The 27,312-nt window shown below is 38.3% G+C and overlaps 3 protein-coding genes across 7 annotated transcripts in view; 2 read left to right on the top strand and 1 right to left on the bottom strand.

The window, feature by feature from the left end:
* The window catches only part of METTL9 (methyltransferase 9, His-X-His N1(pi)-histidine), a 43,157-nt gene extending 22,447 nt beyond the window's left edge, over positions 1-20,710 (top strand). For 3 of the 5 annotated variants that reach the window (XM_082362576.1, XM_082362580.1, XM_082362579.1), the window contains one exon: positions 20,008-20,710. In XM_082362576.1, the coding sequence (XP_082218702.1) occupies positions 20,008-20,213 (206 nt within the window). In that variant the 3' untranslated portion in view covers positions 20,214-20,710. Of the gene's footprint in view, positions 1-11,524; positions 12,386-20,007 lie in introns of those variants that run through there. The other 2 variants (XM_082362578.1, XM_082362577.1) reach the window with 2 other exon arrangements.
* On the bottom strand, positions 15-20,001 carry IGSF6 (immunoglobulin superfamily member 6). Its single transcript, XM_082362650.1, has 7 exons — positions 17,922-20,001; positions 13,833-14,189; positions 11,680-11,786; positions 11,527-11,547; positions 10,969-11,016; positions 10,530-10,610; positions 15-8,991 (listed from the first exon to the last, which is right to left on the bottom strand). Exons 1-7 carry the CDS (start codon positions 17,986-17,988, stop codon positions 8,932-8,934), a joined length of 741 nt encoding a protein of 246 aa, XP_082218776.1. The 5' UTR covers positions 17,989-20,001; the 3' UTR covers positions 15-8,931.
* Positions 20,711-20,840: 130 nt separating the features above from the next.
* The window catches only part of OTOA (otoancorin), a 232,770-nt gene continuing 226,298 nt past the window's right edge, over positions 20,841-27,312 (top strand). The window contains exon 1 of the mRNA XM_082362406.1: positions 20,841-27,154. The gene's annotated coding sequence lies outside the window, so the exon portion shown is untranslated. The remainder of the gene's footprint in view (positions 27,155-27,312) is intronic.

Raw genomic sequence — 27,312 nt, forward strand, 5'->3', positions numbered from 1 at the left:
AAGTGTGGTCACCCACTTACCAGCCTGTTATCCAGAATTGGTGATTATTGGTGTTTGTGATTCTGTGCTGTGCACAATTAGACATGGACTGGTATTTCTCAGAATAGCCTGGAATTTAACAGAGTACAGTTAACCCATGTAAAATACCACCTTGGTTAATGTTCGTCTTAATGTGGATTTTATAGAACTCTAGTACTCCCTTTGCAGTGGTAAGAATTAATAGATGGATCTGCCTGCTCAAGATTGAAAGCCTAAAATGCCTTTAAATGGAGCCTTAACCACTAATTTATTAGCTTATGAGCTGAGTCAAGCAATAAATGATGCCTTTTAATCTACCTGAATATACCTGCCAAATGTTACAGCTGTTTCGTATTTTACATCTCTTGTCACAGACTCTAATAATGATAAATGCTGTTGTTATCCATTTTTTCCTTTTGAAGACCATTTGTGTCCCAGCATGTATCATTTCTTTGACCTTTGGTTTTTTGATTGCATGGTCTTGCTCTTCAGCAATACCGAATGAAGAATATCTCAGAAGAAATGGTTTGATTTCATATTGCTTCATATTTACTTTTGGCCAGAGACATTAATTCATACTTGGTTTTAGCTTATGTGGTTTGCATTTTAGATCATGTTGAAAGTTATGACTTTAAACCTCTTTTGAATTTTCATAAGTTAATTGTACAGTAATGTAAAAATTATTTATTATATAAGTAATACATGTTAATATTTTTAAATCTTTACTTTTTCTCTTTTACTGCCTTATTCAGCTTTGGGTTCAAAAACTCTAAGAGCTTGTAGACATTTTTAAGAAATCCATTAGTATTTTGTAAGCATCGTAGTTATCAAATACCTGTGAAAATCTGTCTTAAGGAATAACACTGAAGTTTGCTTATAACTGTGGATTTGTGTTGCCATTCACTTGCTCCTTCTTTTCTTCTTGTTCTTATTTTTTCTCCCTCAGGTCTTAGTCCCTTCTGATTTAATGCTTGTCTTAACGTTTGCCAAATGGTTTTAGGTTTGTGTTGATGGTGGGGAAAATGGAGAATTCTTTTTTTTTTTTTTTTTTTGACGAATTGAGTTTTTTTTTTTTTAAATTAATTAATTAATTTATTTATTATTTTTGGCTGTGTTGGGTCTTTGCCTCTGTGCGAGGGCCCTCTCCAGTTGCGGCAAGCGGGAGCCACTCCTCATCGTGGCCTCTCTCGTTGCGGAGCACAGGCTTCAGACGCGCAGGCTCAGCAGTTGTGGCTCACGGGCCCAGCTGCTCTGCGGAACGCAGGATCCTCCCAGACCAGGGCTCAAACCTGTGTCCCCTGCATTGGCAGGCAGATTCTCAACCACTGTGCCACCAGGGAAGCCCTGGAGAATTCTTTAGACATAGGAGGGTGGGAAGGAGAATAGATAGAATAGATGTCCCCTCCCCCATCTAACTTCTCCATTTTTACATTCCTGTGTTGAATCCTTTTGTCATGGTAAAGAAAAAAACTGCTTTAACGTGTGAGTGCCCATATAGCGCATATATGTGTTGTATAGGGGAAGACCTGGTAAATGTTGTCCATGATAATTTAGCAGCCTGACCTTGTTTCAGCGCTGTTCCCTGTGTAACTAAACCTTGGCTCCATCTCACTGCATTGCAATCACTAGTCATCAGGTTGTAAGGTCCAGGCTTCCTGTGTCCTGTTGGGCAACCACACGATGGAACTTTAATGGTACTTCCTGGCATAGCAGGAGGTGGAAGAGCAAGGGAAAAAACATCAATCTAACCATGAATTTTATTTCCTTGTGTTTCTGACACTAAAAATTGAAAAGAAGTTAAACTGGACAAGAGGGCAGTCTCTAGTAAGGACTGAAAACAAGCTCCTTGATTGTGGTTGCACAGTTGCCTGTTGAATCCAAGGTGTCTGGTGTGTGACACATAGCAAACCTGAGAGGCGGAGCCTTGTTGCTGTGGGTGACCTTTAGTGACCTATAAGTTTTGTAGACTGCTTGTGGCACTCTATTATTGCTTCCTTTCTCTAAGTCACTAATTAGATCCTGATGATTTCCTTGTGACACTGTGTGAAGACCCAGGGGTGCAAAGTGATCTTGCTGTGAGTTCATGTATATGGGGCTGGTTTAAGGATATGTGAGTGTACTTTTCACACTTGGCTCAATTTATTTTTTAACAAAAGCAGTTGTAGATGAAATGATTACTTGTGTAATTTTTTTGATTTGTCTTGAAGTTGAACCACAGCAATTTTGTTGCTTAGGTTAATTTAGGGAAAAAAATGCAAAATGTATCTTTCTAATTTCAGTTTGTTTGGTTTACTGACCCAGTTCTGGTTGGGGGTTATTAAATCTAGTGAGAATTGTTTTAAGCATCAAAAAGGGGCAAAGTATGTAATCAAGAAAAGGAGACTTATTTTGCAAAAATGAAAATTTAGTGATGTTTAATTTTTCAAAATTGTAATTTTTATGAAAAGGTAATTCATGGTAAAAAAGAGTTCAAGCAGCTTGCAAGAGAGTATAAAATGAGGTTTCTCATCCACTCGTTACACAATCTTGTTCAGGTTTCTTGAATATTTTTCTAAAGATAGTCTATGCAAATATGTGTGAACATGAAAAAATTGATTGTATAATTAAAGCCCATTATAAATAGTTTCATTGCCCTTTTCCACTTAAGTATGTCTAGGAAATTATTCCTTACTAGCACGTAAGTATCTACATCCTTGTCTACGTGTAAGCAGTGGTGTGCTGGAGCTGGTTTTACTGGCTCAGGAGAGCTGATTGTTACCTTGGCAGGAATTTAGTGAACTGGTTGTTAAACTGGGCCATTATTGAAATTGACCTCAATGGGAGTACTTACACCATGGAAATTGGCAAACTCTACAAATAGTCTCTCCCTTCTTCTAGCTGATTGGTAAACCTTTACCAGCACACTGCTGGGCATTTGGTAACTTTACTAGAGGAGGCCTCTGTTGACTTATTACTTTTAGATACCAGCAGTTTGCTTTATAAATATTTACAAGTGAAATGAACATTCTTAGGCGAGTCTTTTTGCACACGTGTAAGTAGATATCAGGATATTTTCTGCTTCAAGAAACAGAAGGAGCAACTAAAAGTAGATTTTAAAAATTAAGAGTTTATTTTAGAAAAGTGATCCCAAGGTTGGTTAATTCAGTGATGGAAGTGTCCACTGAAGTTCAGAACTTGCTTTCATTTCTTCATCTTCAGTGTGTTGACATTCCCCTCGCAATTACAAAATGGCTGATGCAGCGCCAAGCATCATGTGTAGGCATGACAGAGTCTTGGAAAGAAAGAGGTATTTTCTCCCATACTTTTTTTTTTTTCTAAAGTGATGGAAAACTTTTCCAGAAATCTCCCTGGCACATCTCACTTTTTCCCATCGGCAAGGATGGGGGCACATGCCCTGCCCAACCAGCAACTGGCAGGCAGGTCAGGACAATTGTGATGCAGGTCTGGGGAGGGAGTCTGCCCTGAGCATATTTACACTGTGAGACTGAGCTTGCAGTGAAGGTGGAAGGGATACTCTTATGCCACAGAATATCTTTATCATTTAAAAAGTGTTTACTGAGTGATGCTGGAGATAAATGAGCGAAAAACATGCAAATATCCTTGTCCTCATGGAGCTTATGTTCTAATGAGGAAGACAGACCGTAAACAAATGGCATGTTGTTGGTGATAAATGTTATGGAGAAAAATAAGCAATAAAAGCAAAACAGGGGCTTCTTGGAATTGGGGGCTGGGTTTGGGTGCTATAATTTTAAAGAGGGTGCTCAGGGAAGGGCCTCTCTTAGAGAGTGATGTAGGGAAAAGGCTGAAGGAAGTAAGGTTTATGGTTATCTGGATGATACATTTCTAGGAGTGGAACTGCTTGTTAAAGAGTGAGTTTTCCAAATAGCTACACTGTGATCCTAACACCATTTATTGAGTAATCATCTTTTCCCCAATGCTTTGAAATGCCACCTAAATCATAGACTAAAGTCCTATATGTGTTTGGTTCTGTTCTCTTAAGATTTATCCTTCTATATGTGTGCCAATACCAAACTACTTTAATTACTGTAGCTTTATCATACTTGTTAGTATCATAGCACTAGTCTTTCTTAATCAGTTTCTCTTAGATTTTTCTTGGCTTATTTAACAGATCAACTTAAGCACTAACTTGCCTAGTTCCCCTATATTAAATTTATCGGTTCATTTAGGGAGTATTGAGTCTTCTTAGCTAATAATAGGATGTCTTTCAATTTATTCAGTTATGTTCATTAGTAACAAAATTTTCTTCATAAAGGTTCTGCACAAGTTTTGTTAGATTTATTCTAATGGTGTGTGTTTGAGATATAATAAATAGGAATTTTTCTTCCTTCATGGTTAAAAAAATAAAAAATTTTCCCAGCTTTATATAGTTGACAAACATTTTTTGTATTTAAGGTGTTCAACATGATGATTTAGTATACGTATACACTGTGAAATGATTACTGCAATCAAGTTAATTAGCACATCCATTACCTCACATAGTTACCTTGTGTGTGTGTGTGTGTGTGTGATAACGCTTAAGATCTATTCTTTTAGCAAATTTAAAGTATACAGTTCAGTATTATTAACTGTGGTCACCAGGCCGTACATTAGATCCCCAGAACTTATTCATCTTATAACTGAAAGTTTGTATCCTCTGACCAACATCTTCTTATTTCCCCCACCCACCAGCTCCTGGCAACCAACATTCTCTATCTGGTTCTGCAAGTTTGACTTGTTTCAGTTCCACATATAAGTGAGATCATATAGTATTTGTCCTTCTGTGTCTAGTTTATTTCACTTAGCATAATGTCCTACAGGTTCATCCATGTTGTCTCAAATGGCTCTCGCATCATAGAGTGGATATTATGCATACACAGACAAGCAATTGTTTTTTTTTTGTGTGTGTGTGTGTGTCTGTGTACCAGTTTTGTAACCATTTACCTTATTGGGTTATTTTAGTGTGTCCAATAGTTTTCAGCATTGATTCTCTTGGGGTTTTTTAATACAGTTATAGCATCTGCAGATGGTTTTAATACTTCCTTCTCATTTTTAGACTTTTTTTTTTTTTTTGGTGCAAGTGAATTTGTAGTTATTTCCAGAAAATGTTAAAGAAAAACATGGTAGAAATTTTTGCTTTGTTTTTTACTTTAATGAAAAAATACTTTAAATATGATTCTGTCTTTTGGCTTGAGATTGCTGTTTGGCTTGAGATACATATTTTTTTTAAATCCTGTTTTATTAAGAGCTTAAAAAAAATGAGGAATCAATGTTGAATTTGCCACCTGTGTTTTCAACATCTATAGAGATAGTGTTTTTTCTCCATTGGCTTATTAAATTAATAGTACTTTTCTAATACATATCCACTCTTGCATCTCTGGGCTTAGGCGGAATAGTCTTGTATGCACCACTAGATTGTATTTACAAAAACTCTAAATAAAAATATTAGCATTAATATTATTGAAAAATGATAGTTGGTCTGATCTGATCTTTTATTTGGAGGATGTTATCTTTGTCATGTTTTGGTATCAATGTTCTGCTGGCTTTGTAAAAAATAATTTCTAAGTTCTTTCTAATGCTCTGGAACAGTTTAAATAGCATTATGGTTATCCGCTTTTGGAAATTTGGTAGAATTCTCCTGTGAAACCAGCTAAGCCTGTGGGTTTTGAGAGGTAGCCATTGGCAACTTTCTCACTTTCTTTCAGGGTCATTGTTCATATTAAATTAGACATGTTAAGTCTTAAAGTTCCCATCGGTCTAAATAGAAATAAGCAAGACTCTGGCCGGACTGCTTTGTTGAAAGAGCATGGGCTTTGAGGGCTGACCTGTTTTGAAATAGGGGTCAGCCCTTATTACCTGAGCCTCTCATTAAGCTTAGTGTTTCATCTGTAAAAATGGGGCTAATACCTACCTTGAGGTTTGTTGTGAAGATTAAATAACGTAATTTAAAGGATAGTGCCCAACCTTGTCTATCTCAGTATTGGTATTTGATACATGTTAGATTTTTTCATTCCATCCTATTCTGTTACTTTGCTTTTATTTGTAGCTTCATTGATCAGATTTGTTCACAGTTCTTCACTTTGAAGTATTTGTCAATGTTTTTGCATTTTAGCTTGGTCTCAGAATCTGTACCTTTTCCGTCGGTTTATGTGACTCGACTCCACAGACACTTAACTATATGCCTATTAGCCCAGGGCTTCAAACTCTCAGGTCTTATATAGCGACTTATTCTGAAAATTTCGTTTACACCTTTTGGTATGTGGGTTTAAGTGCTCTTGTCTAGAGGGTAGGGTGTATAGACACTAGAACCATGTCTGTCCATTTTCATCTTCAAGTTGTTTTAATATTACTTTCTTTTCATTGTCTTGGGAAATATAAATCTAAACAGAAAGCTATAGCTTAATCCTTTCCAGTGAAAATTCTGGATGCTTAGATAGCAGGAAAATTAATGTTAGGGATTCAGTGAACAGTCCTTATGAAGGGGGTGAGGATCAATGGCTAGGGAGTGAAGTGTGCTTCATATCTCAGGTGAAATGCTGAAAAAATATTTTCCTTTAGAAACATCGTTCAATTGCATTCATATAAGGGCATTTAAGAGCCTACTATGTACCAGGCAGTGCTAGGCAGTAGAAATAAAAAGAAATGAGACATGTGCTTCTAGTTTTAAAATACTTACAGAATAGTTCAGAAGATGTAAACAGACAATGGCAGGATAGTCTGATAAGAAACATGACAAAGTACTATCGGTTTAGAGAAGGAAAGATCCATTAACTGCTAGGGAAGTTTTCATCTAGGTGACATTTGACCTGTTTGTATCTGTGGAGCATTTTACCAGGCAGAGGGAATGGCATGTGCAAAAGCATGAAGATGTGAACAAGGTGGGGTTCACAGGTGAGGACAAGTTCAGTGAGACCCAAGGATAGCATGCAAAAGAGGCCTTTGGTTGCATAATAAGTATAGCACTCAATAAATATTGTTGGCTGCATGGATGGATAAAAGAATGAATATTATATATACATCAGGCACTCATATATGACCTCAGGGAATATAACTACTTGGAAAAGTGTATTCCAAATTGTAGCTTAAAAATCAATCTTTGAAATACAGTTTTTGGTTGTATTGGCAAAGATTTAATCTGAATCAACTATGAATTTGTCTTAGGGATTTTGTTTCCTTGTTAGTTACACAAAGAACAGTATATTTTCAGCCCTGAAAGTACCAAGTAATGACTCTCAGAAATGAAAAGGAAATGATCGAATCCAACACTTCTTCTATTCACCTAGATGGTGTTAGTGGTTACCTTTTTTGCCATCTGGTTTAGAAGTTCATTTATTTCAGCCAGGCCAGTGGTCTCAAAGTGGAGGGAGTACACAAGACAATTTATTTTGGGATATAGGAAGAAAATATTAACATTTTTATTTATATTACTTTTAATGCCCATTGTTTAATTTCTATTTTTGTGTATACACATATACACACATAAGTGTATATGCATACACTATATAAATCACACACATGCACTCACACGTATATACATCCTACACACAAATAAAGTGAGGTTATGCGCTCCCCTCTCTCCCCTTCCTATTTTTCCTGGCACATGTGATTAGAAAGGTTAGAGATTACTGATTTAAACCATTAGTACAAAACGCTTTCAAGGGATCTTAAAATATTCTAAAATTTGATCTGGGTTTTAAAAATAAGAATACATCTCATTTTATACCAGCTTAAGAGAAGCACTTTAATGAAATAAACGTTAGGTTGTAATTCATGTTTAGTAATGAACATATACTTGTAGGTACTTTAAATAGATTTTTTTTACACAGAAGTAACTTTCAGAGAACAATTCATAACATGTTTTCTTAGTGAGACGGTAATGAGTGCCATGAACATCCTTGCTGTATACCCAGTCCCTTACCTAACATTTCCCTCCTAAGTTGGTTAAAAATCAACATTGCAATGTACAGTACAAAACTATATACTTAGTATGATCCCAACTATGTGTGAAGTGTAGGTTTGTATAAGTGTGTATGTGTGTGCACATATGTATATTTGTGTGCGTGTGTGTGTGTGTGTGTGTGTAATACAATGACTTATTAAAAGAGAAAAAAAAATCAGTATTGCAAGGGCATTGTCAGGAACAGTGCATTGCCGAATCCTTCCCTGGTGCTGTTGTTTGGCACGAGACTGACATCTAGAGTCGGATGCAGCTTATTTGTTCTGAGGTTTTTTTCTGGTTGAACCTTCTGCTTTGGATTTTCTGTATTTTAGTTATTGTATTCTTACTCTATATTCTATTCTGGTCGCACTTTTTGTTGGTAGCATGATGTAAGTTACTTTGCATACCCTGGTAGGAAAACATGCACTGTACCATTGCCCCATTGCAATACCAGAGGAAATAATTTTTGCTACAAAATACTTTTCAAGATGATTTTTTCTAACTCAAATTTTGCCACTCTCTTTCCTCCCTCCATCCTCCTTCCCTGCCAACTTAGTCTAATTGGCCCATCACTTCTACACACCGTAAAGACAATTCTTCCACGCAAGACTGAGGCACATGGTGTGTCTTCAAATCTTCTTCAGGGTAACAGTCATCATGTGGTGCACCTCATATGTTGAATGAAACAAATATAGGATATATGCTATAATTGAAAGTTTTTGAGGATGTTTGACTGCTTAGAATTCTCCTAGCAAATTAGGAAAGTATTTTTCAGTTGCATTTTGTTGGGTTTTAGTATTGTGATAATTACTCTTAGTAATAGTTTCCTCATACTCTGGCATCCTTCTTGTAGCCAGTTGACTTTTCCGTTTACTTTAAATTGGTTTTTAAAAAACCCTGATCAGTGTATGTCCATTAACACTTCCATAACTTCTGGAGTTGGATTTTCAGTGACTTAATTGAAAATCAGAAGATTTCTATGGTCTTTCATAGTTAGAAAGTGCTCTTCTATTTTCATAAGTGTTGTCTTTCTCCTGCTGCAATAGTAAATAACAAGCCATATTTTAAGTTATGTAACCAATAACGCCACACTACAAGCAACATATAAACTACAGTACCATCTTGCATTCTGGGTCCTAAATACCCTTCCAGTAACCTTAAAGGTCCAGTTACCATTTTCCCTTTATTTGGAGTAAGATGTGGGAACTGAAGAATAATTTTCTTGTTCAGATGCCATTGTCAAAGCCCTGGCTTAGAGCTTTAAAATTCCTACTTCCAGGCCTGTCTTCAGGCCATTTAACTTGGTCTCTTTGCTGAAAAAGATGCCCCAGCATCAATAAGAAAAGAGTATGAACAGGCATTTATAATTATTCAGAGTGACATCTTCGGTAATTAGACCACTTCTTTATGTATTTGTGTATACATTGAAGGAGAAGTGACTACATAGATGATATTCTTTCCTGGATGAAAACCCTTTTCAGAAATCGGATTTTATAAAACACACCTCAGGGGGTTTCCCTGGTGGCGCAGTGGTCAAGAATCCGCCTGCCAATGCAGGGGACACGGGTTCGAGCCTTGGTCCGGGAAGATCCCACATGCCGCGGAGCAACTAAGCCCGTGCGCCGTAACTACTGAGCCTGCACTCTAGAGCCCACGAACCGCAACTACCGAGCCTGCGTGCCGCAACTACTGAAGCCTGTGTGCCTAGAGCCCATGCTCCGCAACAAGAGAAGCCACCCAGTGAGAAGCCTGGGCATCGCCACGAAGAGTAGCCCCCGCTCGCCGCAGCTAGAGAACGCCCGCGCGCAGCAACAAAGACCCCGTGCAGCCAAAAATAAATAAATAAATAAATTAATTAAAAACAAAACAAAGCAAAAAAAACCCGCACCTCATATCAGAATTCTGTTTCATTTGACCTCATGGCTGCTGTTTAAGAGGAAAATATCTTTACTAGTATATAAGTTCATTATTTTGTATACATTTTAATTTAAATCTGAGCAGTTTGATCATGCATCATGGAAACGATCTGCTCTACTGGCTCTAAAACAATGTCTTGTTTGAAAAACCTGTTTATATAGGACTTTAAAGAAAAACCATCAGAATGTACTGTAGTCAATATAGATGTATTCTTCCTATGACTACAACCCCAAAGACTGAAGAAATACTCATTTCTTATTTTTATTAGCTGTGTCTTTTTTAATGTGAACTAGTAAGTTTTCTATATAATTTGATCCACAAATGTTTGCAACATCTACTTAATGCTCACTACTGCATGCAAGGTACAGTACAAAGTAGCTTTCAACCCACAAAAGCATCCTTGTCTGTACTGAAAACACTGCTTGTATCCAATGTGTTTCTGAAAGATTTCATGTCACTAAGCCTGGTGTCTATTGAATATTGCATCAGATGACCTTTGTTATGTATTTATCAAAACAAGTTCTATATAAAAATGCATTTTGTGAAAGTCCTCTTTCAGACATTTGTAAAGGAAAACTTGATTATCGATAGGTTGTTGGCAGCTTCGTCTTTTTTAGTTAAACATTGCTTTATATCTTTTTTGATATTTTACACTTACAGGTTGTTGGCTTGTTTCCATGTGTCTCTTATTATATAGTTCTTGAGCAATTTCCTGGAAAATACGCCGAGCACTCTTTTTCTATAAATACAAATAAGAAAAAAGTGTATCTCTCTCAGGACTAAAAGCAATGATTATTGCACATCATCTGAGCCTTTTCTTTCTTTATTGCCACCAGTCTCAGAAACTACCCCGCCCAACACATCTGTACCTACAGCTAACTCTTGTATTTTGAGTATAATAAGTAGAATTTATGATTGAGAACTATCAATTTACCACATATGTTACCACTTGAGATTATCATTTTTCTCAACAATAGGAAACAGTATCTGTGGTTGAAAGTTGTTCTGTGATGAAGTTCTGAGTTTCTTAAATTACTTTGGATTTGAAGTAGTTACAACCACAATTTGAAAGATATTTTACAAGCATTGGTCTGTACCTTTTGTGAATCTTCTGTTTCTTTCTTTCTTAGAGTGTTAGATTTTGACTGTCAAGAAGAAAAGGAGAGTCTTATAAGACATTTTATATACTCAAAACAGTTGTGGCAGAGATCTCATACCATAATAAGATTAAACTAACTTAATATTTAAATGGTAATGCAGTAAGAGTTAATAATTTTCATGTCATTTCTGAGATGATTTATTAATAAAATAGCTCAAACTGATATTGATTGTAGAATTTATAGTGATCCTAATATAACATATTCATACCCCCTCTTGTAGCATGTGAACAACCAGAAGATAGTCTTTCTCAAAATCTTTAGGCCTTTTAAAGATATTTAAAGGCAGTTTCTAATCTCTTTTAACCTTTTTTTGCTCTTAAAGATTGTTCTTAGCCCTTTCATACCTCCCCCACCGGCGGAAAGTAGCATGTGTATGATGGTTATAAAGAAGGGTCTCTTATTCCCATATTACTGGGTTTTAAGAAGAAAACCCTGTAAATTGTGTACTCTGGTTAATAATTTCAGTGATGAAAATTTTTGCTTTCTTCTACAGACCTCTTCTGCAGGTGGTATTTCCTGCAAATGCAAAGGAAGATATTAATTAGATGAGCTATTTCTGAGGCTCCCAGCATGTGGAGAGATGGAAATTATTTCCTTATGATAATATTCAAGGCCATAGGGACATCTAATGCAAGAAATTTGACTTACTTTGGTGAGGACGATGAAGAACACGAACACACCAGTAACGTACATAGAGAGCAGTGATAAGAGGGCCGCCAGGAGACTCTGCAGTTCCTTGCTGAGAACCTTTGTCTCTTTGTTAATTACAGATACAGAAAGAACCACAGTCACTATTGAAGCATATTATTGCAAATATATGTATAAAGTATAATCGAAACTACATGTTAGAGGTGAAACATGAACTTATTCTCTTTGGCTATTCGTATAAAAATTTATTCAGGGTCTCGATTCAGAAAGTACTCAAGTATATGATATAGTTAAAGCCAGTTCATTAGTTCTTTAAATGTATTATGCCCAACATGTTATTCATTTTTAAAACTTAAAATTTTTAAAAGTTCAATTAATTACTTGTCATAATGCTAAGAATCACTTTTTATATAAAGTTTTGCTTAAAGTTAGATAAACATTAAGGGTTTGTTCAAGGGTGTTTAAAGTTTCTTATAGTAGATATGATGTACAAGTGTCACCAAGAGTCTGTTTATGGAGTTAAGATACTTTCCCACGTGTATTTATAACCTTGAATTGTTTAGTACACATAGCTGAACAATGCAGTTCTCTAAGAACCTGAGAAGGCCGTACATTGAGATTTTAGTGCTCACGGCATGCTTAAAAGACAGGCATTGTTATATGTGCCCCTTATTTCTAATAAAGTTCTGGAAGTGGAATTACTGAATCCATTTGCACATTCTGAATTTCTCCCTCCTTGCAGGAAGTGTCCTGTGCTCTAGGTAGTGATGAAGAAACACACCATGTCTTCAAGTACCTGAGTATTTGAAATACAAAATCCATTTAGATTTATAATTGTTATCTGAATAACTTGTACTTTTCAACTAAATATCCCATAGATGCTTATCCTGTGAACTCAGTTTATACAACATACATTTTTCTTGTGAAACTAACAAATCAACCATATCTGTAAAACTTTAAAAAAAAAAGTTTCAAGTGTGAAATTAGAAGCTCTGCAGAAAAGGAAATTGCCATGTCTATCTTAGTGGTACTTTCATTCCTGCTCCTCAAGAAGAATGTTTCTTCACATAAGCTTGCAGGTTTGAAACCTTCATCTCTTTATAAACCATTTTTCTTCTGTCTAATATTTTTTATAGAAGACGAATGCATGCAGTGAGATACACAAATCTCCAAAGCTGTTGTGTGTTTGTTTTAATATCTATAGCTAACATTTACTGAGCACTTGCTATGAGCCAGGCACCATTAAAAGTGCTTTATGTGCATTAACGCATTTATAATTTACCTTACAGGTGAGAATAAACTAAGGTTAAATGACAGTGGAATATCAAAAGTCCATTAGAGCACCAAAGCAGGGATTAAAATACAGGACAATCTGGGCTCCTCAAAGTCCTGTTTTAACACCAAAAGGCTGGTTAATTTGGGTTTTCATTTTAATGATCTCAGCGCTCATCATACCAGAGTTTCCTTAAAGGCGAGAGGTCTGAAAAAAAGCACGGAGTTACTGCCCTTCTCTTCCTTCCCCCAGAATCATGTGAAGCTTTTCCTCTGAAATTTCTTAATTTATAGAACTTAGCTAGGCTCAGTGTCCTCACTTGCATGAGGAAATTGTCATGGATTTTAGTAAATCTCAAGAAGCCAGAGCCACACCGACCTTCTTTCTGTTCATTATCTATGCAGAAGGGGTAGGGTCAGGGATCCCCCAGTGACTTCACCTAAAATTTATGTTTATTCTCCATAATGCATATTTTTTTTTCTGGGTCCAATTTATTGATCGCTTACGCTTCTCCAGTGTCTTGTTCTAGATGGTGCAATACCAGACTAGATCCCGACAAGGCTGTCAGTTAATCGTCACATTTCAATCAGTGTAACATACAAAAGGAGGACATAGTTGGTCAGCCTTTGCCAGTAAAGTCTGGACATGGAAAGAGAATATAGCACCCACATAACCCTGACTCTGTGTCTGCGGAGGCTGGGAGATGGTGTCGGAGGAGTTCTTGAATCCAAACTTCATGTTAGCTTGTGTGCGGGTCACACTCTTCACCGGCTCGGGTACTAAGTTACCAAATTTACCTCATACTCTCTGCATATAAGTATTGTGATGCATTTAGGGGGCAGAGCAGAACGCAGTAGTTGGGAATAAAGTCTTGACTAACCTCTTACCACCAGCACAGTCCCTCCTCCCGTCCGCTTAGCTCTCGGTTCCTTTGAACTGGGAAAGGCTATTCCACAGATGTAGATTGCACTGTCATTGAAAGTCAGCCTGTTTACAGTGAGGGAAACTTGGTTTTGTGCCAGATTCACAAGTGTGAATTTGTCTGTCTCATTTCTGCATCCATCCCAGCACAGGTTCTCGGGCTGGAGAGCGCCGTAGCGAAACCACAGGCTTGTTGGTTGCTCTGCAGGGCACCCCGCTGTGGAGAAGGAGCAGTGCATGGTCACAGCTTTTTGAGTGTAGTCCACTTCAAGGGAAGGTGGTTGAACCACCGAGACGGTGCAGTTGCCCGCGGCACCTGCAGGAGGAAGCAGGCGAGCCTGTTTAGTGGGCCTCTCACCTCCCTCTGTGCTTCCGTTTTATTGACATTTTGGGGTGAAGAATCGTTGAAAGCCATTGCTTTCTTTTTCTTCCCTCACTCCCAGCACAGACAAGACTGTAAAAGTAGACATTGGTGCCAATATTTTATAATAACTATAAATGGGGTATAACCTTTAAAAATTGTGAGGTTGTACACCTGTAACTTATATAACATTGCACATCAACTTTACTTCAATTAAAAAAATAGGAGACTAAAAAAAAAAGTAGACACTGGTATTCCTCACTTTTCCTAACTCTCCGAGTTTCCTAACCTCAGCCTGCTGTTGTGCAGTGATGTCTGGTACTTGAGGGCAGCCCCAGAGAGGTCCCGGGAATCTGCATTATCATGAGCAGAGGTGACAGCAGATCCAGAGTTAGAGGTTCGGGGTCCACATGTACACTCGTGGTGTACGTACAAGCTTTCCTCTGATCTCCCTATGCAGATCACTTACTCTCTTGGGGCCTGTTTCCTCATCTGTACCCCCTGGCCTCACAGGAGTGTTGTATTCAATGTGGTAATAGGTATCAAAGCCCTTCATGCAAATGTCACGCCCACTGATTGAGCACATGGGCAGTAGGGATTTTGGAGGGGGGCCTTGTGGCAGTTGTGATTGCTAGGAATTCATGACAATTTACAGTTGTTCTTTTATGAGTCTAGTTGCCCCAGTGGGAAACATTATAAAAGGCAAGATGTACATCGGGCAAAATGTAGCCCTGGCTTAGCCTACAGTGTCTTTGATTACTGAGCGGAGGCCTAATGAGCTGGCCGTGCCACAGCCCAGCAAATTGGATTTCTTCCTGGCACTTGTACATTGCTTTGTGGTCTCTCGTAGCTTTCGTCTATTTGATGAGAGTATAGCTCATGGAGCACACACTTTAGCTGGGATCCTGGCTCTGCCAGTTCCTAGTTCTCTGGTCTGTTTCCTCATTAGCAAAATGGGGATAGTACTGTGCACCTCATGAGTTTAGCGGGAAGTTTAAGAGAGGCCATCGGTGCATAAGGAGTATTTACTTACCTAAGTCTTAGTAAGTATTTAATAAAAGGTAGCTATTTCTGCTGCCACCATGATTCCATTAATGGGCAGTGTCATATGCCCATTTTAGAGATAATTGTGGACATCTCAGCAACGTGTTAGCAGGGCCGGGATTCGATACCCAGTCCAGTGCTCTCTCCACCACGTCCTGCTGCTTTCATGTCATAGAGGTTGGGTCCCTACTTTGGCCTTCTATCTAATCCCAGGCATGTGAAGCTGGAAAGCCGCTCAGGTGTTTATAAATGGGAAGACCTCCCCTCAACCCTTTTGGGATCAAGGGGGAGGCTCTATGTGAAATAGTATTGGTAGAGACAAATTGGAATTTCTGCATGTTTTTAGTCTGACTTTGCCTGGTTATATGTTTCCACGTGGCCTTATTTGTCTGACTTTGTCCTTTGCTACTGTAAACAAAATTGAAAAGTAATCCAAGTGGTCTGATGTAAGTTTCAGACGAGCTTTTTGTCACCTAACATTTTTGTTATAGGTCCTGACCCAGAACAGAAGAATTAAAACTAGAATCATTGTATCTGTGATGCAAATCTGTTCTCACCATGTTTTAATTTTAGTATTTGTACAATCGAAGATGAGCTGGGAGCTTTTTAGCAACCTGATAAATGTAAACCAGATGAGAGGGTAAAGTCACTTGGAGAAGACCAGGCTTCCTACTTCTTCAGCTGAGGGACTTAGCTTCACTCCTAAGTCTGATAACTATAAGCACAGGTCTCCTACCCAGACTCAGTCACCTTAGAAGTAAAGAAACGCTTTACAAGGTACAGTGATCATTATGTATGGAAACTTGAAATGGAAGTGGGCCTACCAGAGCCACAAAGTTAACCAGCAGTGTCCCAGTGTCAGGTCCTCTGTCACATAGAGTTTTTAACAGGGAAGCTGCCTTTAACATTTCTCTTGGAGAGCTAGTGCTCCAGGGTAAAATAAATATTTGCAACTTTGGAGTTTCATATCTCCGCTCCTTTCCGACTACTGCCTGAGAAGGGAGAAAACCAGTTGCAGTGGTTTCCTGTGAGAGCGCAGGCTGTGAGGACACTGCTTGCCCCCTCCCCCATGCCTGTGAAGCAACATCTTAGTGAAACAGGGAAGTTTGGATGATATGTCACACCGCAGCCCACTCCTGTGAAAAATTTCTCTTTAAGAACTCCCACATGCTGTAGGATTTTTTTTTAAAATACAGAACCCTCTGAAAAGGTTGAAAGTTTATCTTCTTAATGGAGGGAATAAAAAAAGATTACCATTTTTGAAGACCAAGCTAGAAAATACATAGAAAATTAATTTTTTGACACTTTCTAAAAAAAGCCTTTTTGGAAAATTTCGAACATATGCAGAAGTAGTCGACCAGCACAGTGACTTCTGTGCCATCACCTGACTTCAACCCAGTGTTGTTCCAGCTCTTCTCCCTACTTGTTCCTTCACTCCTGTGTTATTTTAGGGCAAATTCCAGATATTTTATCTGCACATCTTTCAGAATATATCTTTAAAATATAAGAATTCTTCTTTAAAATAATACTAATTAAAATATATTAAAAGTAATATAGGGCTTCCCTGGTGGCGCAGTGGTTGAGAGTCTGCCTGCCAATGCAGGGGACACGGGTTCGAGCCCTGGTCTGGGAGGATCCCGCATGCCACGGAGCAACTGGGCCCGTGAGCCACAACTACTGAGCATGCGCGTCTGGAGCCTGTGCTCCGCAAGAAGAGAGGCCGTGATAGTGAGAGGCCCGCGCACCGCGATGAAGAGTGGCCCCCGCTTGCCACAACTGGGGAGGGCCCTCGCGCAGAAACGAAGACCCAACACAGCCATAAATAAATAAAAAAAGATTTAAAAAAAAATGAATAAAGACTCATTCCACAAGCACTTGATATACAGTATTAAAAAAAAAAAAGTAATATATACATATTAGGGAAAAAAAGACTATTACTGAAAGTAGAAGCAAAAAAATCACCCATAGTCCTTTCACCACCCCCACCAAAATCACTGTTAACATTTTAATATATTTCTTGACAGATGAGAAAAAAAATAATTTTAAGAGCTTTTGCTCCCTTTCCTGCCCTATGACCCAAACTTTGTGGGCAAATCTGAGATTATTAGATTTATTAGAACTATGGTGAGATTATTAGAACTGTGATGTAGGAAACTCTTTCATAGAGAAAAAAACAGGTATAGGCATCCATATATTATGAGATGATGATTCTTCAAGGAAGGAGCCATTGCAGTTGTTTTTTTAAATGACAAGTACTTTAATTTATAGAAATTCAGCTTTTCTGAAGCACTGTTCTTTAAAAATATTCAAGTGTTGTTTAGTGCAGAGTGAGTTCGCCTGTATGGGAACTGAATTGTTGATTACTAACATGTGATTTTATGAATATTTTCAACCCTTTGGTGAGGTGCTCTTCTCTAAAGCTGCATAATAGCAAAGGAAATTTTCAGTGTTAATACGAAATTTTTTCTCAGCTATTCTTTTATTACCTGTTTCTCTGAGAAAAAAGGAAATTTATTACCTTAGATAATTTCCATAATGCTATACATTTAAAAATTAATCTGAAGGGGCTTAAAATATGAATGAATTAGACGAAAAGTAGCAATTGATTTAAATAAAATGGAGGGAAAAATAAAAGAACCTTACCGACATGAAATAGAATCAGATTGAGTTCCAGACCGAGAATGATTTTGCCTCTGTTCACAGTCTCCATTTCTGTGTGTATGTGTGAGGTGGTTGGTGGGATTGCGTATTTGAAGAGAGTTGGCTTTTTTTAAAGAAAGGAAGAACCAAAGAGAGGAACTCTTATTAAGGAACCATAATCGGGAACTTTTTGAGATTGTGTAAAGATTGTTTGTAATCCAGTTTCACCATTTAAAGTTGAGATTTTAGCCTAGAGCACATTTCTAAATGTTCATATGTTCACATTTTTCTTGGATTTTACAAATCCTCGAAAGTGTTAGATATTTTGAGTGAGATTTTGATTTACATGTGGTGCATATTCCCAGGATGTGTTCTTTGACGGATAATTCGTACTTTAAATTTCTAGAGCAGTTCAGTCACTGGTCTTGAAGCATCTAATTTGTGCTTAGTGCTGGGCCAGTAACTTCTGGAAATGGAGGAGAAGCAGAAGGAAGTGTCTTCACGTAGACAAGAGCAGAATTAGTGAACAGTACATCAGAGTACAACGAAGAAATAAGTTGTGTACCATTAACTAGCTGTGCCCCGGTTTTGTGTGACCCATTTTATTGTGCTGTGAAACAAATGTGTGGAATCTCTGTCATCCCCAGCCCCTTGAGGGCTTCATCAGTCAGGTTCTTTGTAAGCAACGGAAAATGACTTGGACTGACTTAAGCAAAGGGTAATTTATTGAAAGGATTTGGGGTAGCTCAGCGAGTCACTGGGAGGACTGGAGAATCGTGTATGGGGGTCTACACACAAGACACATGCCCCAAAACATAGTATAAAACTGATCCTAAGAGCACACTGCTGCCGCCAAGCACTAGATGCTGCGGCTGGACCAAAGCCTGTCGGTGGTACCGCTCAACGCTGCCCCAGCTGCTTGGTCTCACGCCACTGCTCCGCCTCCCCAGAGAACGAGCCTCATGTCCCCACTTCTCTGGGTCACTAGCTCCTCCTTTCAGGTCTCAGGCGAGTGTTTCTGAGCTTAGGTCATGTGCCAGTGCCTTAGCTGCAAGAAAGGCAAGGAAAGCTGCTTCCCCAGGCTTTGTCTTCTACCAGGAAGAGGGTGCTGGGCCACCGAAAAGAGTGAAAAATCTTCCCACTGTACTGTTTGTACTCTTGGCACCTGTTGATTATATTTTGTCATTTACAGAAAGTTATTCTCAATCTGAATTTAGTAACACTTCTAGTATTATTGTGTATTTTTTCCATCATCATAGCATCTAAAAGCACCCCCAAATTTATATATACTTTTGTGTGTGTGTGTTTGTGTGTCTGTAGTCAGTGCTTGGTATGTGTGTGAACTTGAAGACCTTTTCTAGCCCCCTAGTACCTGGGCATCTGATGCTCATGGGTTTGGAAATGACTAACACAACATAGACTTCAGTCACTATTCCAAGAAGTGCTGGATTGATTCATCCATTCTAGTGTGTTAACCTCTCTCTGGTTCTGGAGCTTTTAACTTTTATGAAATTGTTCTGAAAAGTTAGAGAGTGGATTGACCTCCCTTGAAAAACATGCTGAATGATCTGTGTTTATAAATTAAAACCCTTCATTAGCCTATTTTTATTTTCAGCCTGATAAACCTCTCTAGTTAATATGTTGCATAATTTTACTACACTAGTGGCATTTTCTAGCATTTATCCAAAACCGTCTTTCAAATTTTACATGTTACTCTCTGCTTCAATATTCCAGTATTTAATCAGCAGTTTTCCAAACCTATTAACCATTACACACCAGTCAGTCTGAGGGAGGGTAATGTCCAAAACTGTCAGAGAAAATAGTAGTGTGGGCTTTGGGTCCAGTTAAACCAGGGATTACGTTTCTGCCCCAGTGTTCATTAACCTTGTAGGCTGGGGCATGTTCTTCAGTTCTCCTAAGTCTGTACTTCGTCTCTTTGTCCTCCTGCTGGGTCACCTGGGAGATAATTCATCAAAGCACCCAGTGCTTGGCACATACCAAGCCCTTAGCAAATATTGTTCTTCCCCTCTTCCCTCTTTAAATAACTTGTTTGTTCAAGAATTTAACTTAATGTTTTCATTTGTTCTAGTAGGTGGCAAGTGGGATAAACCATCAGAAATTTTGGAAATCAAGGGACAGAATTGGGAAGAACAAGTGAATAGTCTGCCTGAAGTTTTCAGAAAAGCTGGTTTTGTTATCGAAGCTTTCACTAGACTGCCATACCTGTGTGAAGGTGACATGTACAATGACTACTACGTTCTGGATGACGCTGTCTTTGTTCTCAAACCAGTATAAACACGCGGAGGTTGAAGTCTTCCCAGTCCACCCCAGGAATGTATGCTCCGGAAGAGGGTCTGCGTTCTCAGTTACGTGAAGGGAGGACCTTTGGGGACTGCCATTCTAAATATCATGTAGGAATTTTAAAAGCCAAAATACTAATTATTTCTTTGTAGTGTGTAAAAGGAATGTTTTTAAAAAACAAAAACCCAACTCTTTGAGGATTTTTATTAACTCTTTACTCAGTAATGCAGGCCACACTCCGATTATGGAAGATATTTTTTATACTTAATTGCAGTAGGGACTCATTCCCAGGCAAAGCAATAGTCATGACTTCACATGGAACCCATAAATATGGATTGTTTTTAATAAAATGAAGACTGGCAATAAAACTGTCCATCCAGTTGCAAATACTGGTTATAGGATATAGCCACTGATACTCTTTCATGTTTAGAAATTCTATCATTATTCAAGAAAATGTTTTTAATCATGCTAATAAACTTTTTTGGAGATGACTTTGGCATCATGTTTGAGTTAATATAAGGCTTCCCTAGCATCTTTCATTGCTTTGGCTTCAGGGCTACCCAAATAGTAGCAGTATGTGAAGGATGCAGTCGACTTGAATGTGTGGTGAAGGAAGGCTTGAGACGGGGGCGGGGTGGTTACTGCAAGGTGTGGTGAACACAGGAACCCAGACGAACCCACAGAAGAACAACCTCATTCAGATACAGTACTTCGGGGACCACTCTCACTCCCTAACTCATGTTGTTTTCGGAAATACGGAACACTGGGTTCTGACTTTGTGGTAGCTTGTGTCCTACATTCAGAATTTTGTTTTTTCTGGACAGTCTCAGGTTCTCAGCATTGAAACGTTCAGTTTTGTCTTCTGACAAAAATGCAACCTAAAAATGTTTTAATTCAGCTTCTTACTCTGTACTTGTATACCTCTTTCCCAGAACTCGGCTCTTTTGAAATCCTTAACTGAGTTTATCGAAATCCTTAACTGAGTTTAGAGTTTGCCAAGAGTATGGTTTGAGGAAACCATGTCAGACTCATGCATTCTAGAATCAGCAAGTGCCTCCAACTATATATCCAGAAATGTTGCAACGAGGAACTCATTAGCAAGATCAATAACCGTTATGCATGTTACAAAGAGCAGAGCACTTAACCCGGAATCTAAAATCTCAGTAATATCAGAGATGCCAATTTGAGATCGTGGCTATTAACAGTATGTTATTCTCACAACTTTATTTCTTTTGTCAGCCAGGTGTTTCATTGAATATTCTCAGTTATATGCTCATAGAAGTTATCAGATCAACACATTTACTGCAACACCTGGGTATAAAGGAGAATTAAATCCTTGAGAAGAATGACTTTATTATTCATTGAGAACAGCATTCCCACGTCCTCACACCAATATCTTCCACTGTTATTGTGTAGTCATAAGAGTTGGGTTATGTGATTTATGCAAAAGTGTTATTGGTGTGTTCTAAATGCTTTTTTCCAGGAATTCAAATAAGTGAAGTGCAAATACTTAGCACCTTAGATTGTAAAAATAGAGGAAATGAGTAAACTTAATGTAGTTCTTGTGTAGTTGAGTTTTGCTTCTTTATAAACTGTCATCATCAGGGGTTGCTATTTAGACTGCCGAACAAGAGTGCAAGAGTGACGGATGTTCAAAGAGGCAGGCTGCTCCAAAGTGTTTCATAACCTTGAAATCCAGAATTAATTTGAGAGCCTATTTGAAAAACACACACCTCATTCTTTAGCCCCCAAATCAGAGAAAGCACATACATTAATTTATTTCAAAGGTAAAAATACTTTCTTAAAATCTGAGGTTTTCTGAAAGCCAGCTTCTCAAAAGTGCCGGTTTTTTTGGTGAAAATTTAAACCAGCAAATCCGCTCACATTTCATGCCTTGTCTTGAAAGTCTTGATGGTGTGTCACCATTCCACTAGATGGCAGTGTTGCTTACTGAGTGTCAATGGCTGTTTTTTTCCCCTAAATGGAGTCATGTTTTTTCTTTTTTCTCCCCAAAGTACAATAAACTGCCTTCTTGTCTACACCATTCCTGTGTAAGTGCTTCATATCAAGTTAAGGTTGTACTAGAGGAATTAAGAAGAGCTCTATTTGCGGTCAAAGCAAGCTAACCAGTTGACCTTAAAGGTCACAGAGAAAGGAAATGCAAGCTGCACCTGTGAGTCAAAGCTCTTTGCACCTGCAGTTGTAAGCCCCTTGAGTGTTTAGACTACTGATTTCAGGGAAGGGAAGGGAAGGGAAGAAGACACAATAGCCTTAGTCATTTCTCCCTTGTGCCCGAGTTGTTAAAGAGAGACAGTGTATTTTCTACCCTTCTCAATGTCGCATCAGTTTTTACACGGTTGACCTTTAACAGAAAAGAAGCTGGGCTGGGAAATAAAGTAAAACTTAGCTGCTTCAAGTCGTCTTTCTGAGTAAAGCTTTGTTTTCACTTAGTTCTGAGTATAGTATTTAAATAGACTCATAATGAAGCAAGATGCTTTCATCAATTGCTTCCTGCTGCTTGGTTACTGATAAAAGTATTTCATGATCTTTTTTCTCTAAAAGCTACAGCACCTTCAACAGGAGCTTCTAGTAGCTAAAGTGACCTACCATGTTTGTGCAGATGCCTAAGTACCCCCCCCAAATAAGCTTGTATCCAGTGCACCCATGTTGCAGCTGGAAGCTGGTGGACTGAGCCAGGGTTGTCCAGGCTGAGTTGTACTGCCTAGGAGTCCACTGAACACAACACTGGGCTCGTAATTGACTTGAAACAACCAGGATGCTCACTAAGTCACAACTTACCAAAGATAGAAAATCATGAATTGGCAGAAGGAAGTTCACACTGTATCCATGCTAAGATCTAAGTGAAAAAATGCACCCAGGATCATTAAGGAAATATTACCGCAATATAAAATTCAACAGCCTGCCTTTTTGCAATTAGTGGATGATGAGACAATAGCTGGGCAACAGTGAACAGCACAAGAAAAACAATTTCATATCTACCGTAGCTATCTATATAGGTGTTCATATGTTTTGCTGCTTACTTTATCAATTCTAATATATTTGTATTGTCTTTGTCTTCTATGTAGGAGTTGATTCTAACTTCATTTTAGTTGTCACTTGCTTTTTAAAATTTTATTTTAAAATGAACTTTTATTTTGGAATAATGTTAGATTTGGAGAAACCTTGCAAAGATAGTACAGAGAGTTCCTGTATACCCTTAAACCCCTAACGTTATCTTGCATAGCAGCCATGGTATGTTTGTCTAAACTAAGAAATTAACATCGGTACACTACTATTAAGTAAGCTACTGACTATTGCAATTTTGCCCATTTTTCCATTAATGACCTTTTTTCTGTTCTAGGAGCCAATTCAGCATACCACATCCCATTTAGTTGCTTACTTTTTAAATTGTTAGTGTTTACTGACACAGTACCATTATTTATCTTTTCCTTCCAATTTTTTATTGTAAAAATCACATGAGGGGACTGGCGGTCCAGTGGTTACCACACTGCGCTTCCAGTGCAGGGGGCGCGTGTTCGACCCCTGGTCAGGGAACTAGGATCCCACATGCTGCACGGGGCAGCAAAAAAAAAAAAAAAAAAATCACATGAAATTTACCATCTTAACCATTTTTAGGTGTTCAGTTCAGTGGTATTCCGTACATTCATATTGTGCAACCATCACCACTATCCATTTTTACTCTTTTCATTCTGCAAAACTGAAACTCTGTACCCATTAAACACTAACTCCCCATTCCCTCTTCGCCCCCAGCCCCTGACAATCACTGTTCTACTTTCTATGAATTTGGCTAGGTAATTCATGTAAGTAGAATCATACAATATTTGTCCTTTCGTGACTGGCTTATTTCACTTAGCACAATGATCTCAAGGTTCATCCATATTGTAGCATGTGTCTGAATTTCTTCCCTTTTTTTTTTTTTGGCTGTGCTGCGCGGCATGTGGGATCTTAGTTCCCTGACCAGGGATCGAACCCACAGCGCCTGCAGTGGAAGCGCGGAGTCTTAATTGCTGGACCAGCAGGGAAGTCCCTCTTCCCTTTTTAAAGTTGAATAATATTCCATTGTATGTATTTTGCTTATCCATTCATCTGTCAATGGACACCTGGGTTACTTCCACCTTTTTGTTATTGAGACTAATAACAAAATGCTGCTATGAACATGGGTGTACAAATAATCTGAGTCACTGTTTTCACTTCTTTCAGGTATATACCCAGAAGTGGAATTGCTGGATCAGATGGTAATTCTATGTTTAATTTTTTGAGGAATTGCCATATTGTTTTCCACAGTGGCTGCACCATTTTACATTCCCACCAACAGTGCACAAGGGTTCCAATTTCTCCATATCCTCCCTAACACTTGTTATTTTGTATTGGTCTTGATAGTAGCCATTCAATGGATATGAGGTGGTATCTAGTGGTTTTGCATTTCCTTGATGATTTGGGGTTTTTTTTGATTTGTTTTTATAGTACAATTTGTACAGCATTGGGTTTCATTTACTAGTAACTTGCACTTTGTAGCTTGCTATCTATATTGATATCAATGAATTGGAATCAGTGTCCACTGATACCAAAATACTTCTTTTTAGTTATGAAATTTCATACTTTTGGAAAATTAGGAGAATATTATTACATAACTAGAACTTAAGATTTCCCTCTGGATTTTAGAGTCAATATGCTGTATTCACATGAATTAAATACTAGTGTATTTTTGATGCAAAGCCATTTAAAAATTACTTTCAATAAGTGTAAAATGAAAAGTAAAGATCCCCTTTCTCCACCCCCAAATAAATGACCATGTGAAATTGGAATGTCTTACAGACCTGCATTTCTTAAATTCTGGAAAATAATTAAGAACAGGTAGAATGCCCAAATGCTGTTTTCTTATATCCTGTTCAGGAGTCAACACAGAATATGGGTTTTAAATGCCTTTGAACCCTCAACACTTTTCAAATGGTAGAGTTGAGGTATTTGAGAATACATTGGCAGTCCTTTTTATACTTAGCAGACCAAAAAAGTTTTCCCTGCACTTGATTTTGCCACCTTGTTTTTATTATTTATTATTTATAAGGTGGCTGTGACTGATCATAAAGCCCTACTGGTTTTGGCATGTTTGTTATAGAAAAAGTAGAAAATACAGACAGGTGTAAAGAAGAAAATGCAAGTAGGTTTTACCTGTATCATAATCTTAGAGCACCACTATTAACATTTTGGTATATGCCCTTCTAGACTTTTTTACATCCACATATGTACCCACACATACACATTTACAAATTAACATTAAAATTTTTGACAATAAAAAGATACTTTTATTCTTCCAAGATAAATCATGTGAAACTCATAGACACCTATTTTCTAAATCAAAAATTGACAAAGGATGGAAGACATTTTCTATCATTTAGTGCTTGAGAGTAAGCTTCTTGTTTAAAGGATTAAACCAGGAGCCTGGGGACGAAAGGATATTTTTGAGGGTGCTGATAAATATTATGACTATTTTTTAAATACATTCATTTATTTTATCATTTTTGGCTGCCTTGAGTCTCCGTTGCTGTGCGCGGGCTTTCTCTAGTTGCGGCAAGCGGGGTCTACTCTTCGACGCGGTGTGCAGGCTTCTCATGGCGGTGGCTCCTCTTGTTGCGGGGCACGGGCTCTAGGCACGCAGGCTTCAGTAGTTGTGGCTCTCTGGCTCTAGAGCGCAGGCTCAGTAGTTGTGGCGCACGGGCTTAGTTGCTCCGCGGCATGTGGGATCTTCCCCGATCAGGGATTGAACCTATGTCCCCTGCATTGGCAGGCAGATTCTTTTTTTAAAAAATTTTATTTATTTATTTATTTTTGGCTGTGTTGGGTCTTCGTTTCTGTGCGAGGGCTTTCTCCAGTTGCGGCGAGCGGGGGCCACTCTTCATCGCGGTGCGCGGGCCTCTCACTGTTGCGGCCTCTCCCGTTGCGGAGCACAGGCTGCAGACGCGCAGGCTCAGTAGTTGTGGCGCACGGGCCTAGTTGCTCCGCGGCATGTGGGATCCTCCCAGACCAGGGCTCGAACCCATGTCCCTTGCATTGGCAGGCGGATTCTTAACCACTACGCCACCAGGGAAGCCCAGCAGGCAGATTCTTAATCACGGCGCCACCAGGGAAGTCCCACAAATATTTATAAATAATATAAATATTATATTAAAACCATCAGATGAGCAACAGAGCAGTACAGTTGGCCATTTCTGAAGAGAATGTCTAATTTTGCCACTGACAAAGTAATTTTGCATTACACATTTTTAAAAAAAGTTATTTTAAAAAAGAATTTCAGGCATTGAGATGTATTTCATTAAATGTAAAGGATTGCAAGGAAATCTCTAGAGTTCACAATTATATTTTCATTAGAAAAGACAGTTATTCATAATTTCACCATGAAAACCTAACACTTCAATGTATTTCCTTTCTGTTTTAATACAAGTGCATATACATATATTACTTCATATTTGGCTTTTTTTGGATATAAAATGATTTCCTTGTGTTTCTATTGTACAGTCTTTATTAATACCCATTTAAATAGCTGTATAACCCACGAAATTGATGTAGCATAGTTCATGTAACCATTTCCTTAATGGTGAACTCAAGTTGGATCTTTTCCTACCGCCACCCCCCCTTCTTTCTGTATTTATATGTAATGCTGCTGCAGTAAATATTTTGGTGCACAAACTTTTTTACTTCTGAGGATTATTTTCTCCTTATATAAATTTGGCCACGTTTACTGACCTAGGGGTCTGAATATCTTTACAGTTCTTCTTCCCCTTTCCCTTCCTCTTCTTCCTTTTCATCTTCTTCTTTTAAAAACCTTTTTATTACAGAAAATTCCAAGCTCACGAAAAAGAAGAAAACAGATAATAATAACCCCTGCTCAGGCTGCAGCAAGTATCAGCACATGACCGGTTTGTTTCACCCAGATTCCTGCCACTCCTTGGTCCCCGTTATTTCCACGTAAATCCCAGACATCATATTTCAGGTTTGCAAATATACATCTGCAAAAGATAAGGACTCTTTAAGAAGAGCCATACTGCAATTGTCACACCTAAAAAACCTAACCATT

Source organism: Balaenoptera borealis (assembly GCF_965194805.1).
Source record: "Balaenoptera borealis genome assembly, chromosome: 16".
Taxonomy (NCBI): domain Eukaryota; kingdom Metazoa; phylum Chordata; class Mammalia; order Artiodactyla; family Balaenopteridae; genus Balaenoptera; species Balaenoptera borealis.

Excerpts from the sequence above, each read along its gene's own strand:
- IGSF6 (XM_082362650.1), bottom strand. The coding sequence starts at position 17,988 with ATGGAGACTGTGAACAGAGGCAAAATCATTCTCGGTCTGGAACTCAAT. Across the intron at positions 10,611-10,968 it reads AAACAGAAGATTCACAAAAG|AAAAAGAGTGCTCGGCGTAT; the intron begins GTACAGACCAAT and ends TTGTATTTATAG. Across the intron at positions 8,992-10,529 it reads TGGAAACAAGCCAACAACCT|CAGGAGAAAGACAACACTTA; the intron begins GTAAGTGTAAAA and ends TTACTATTGCAG.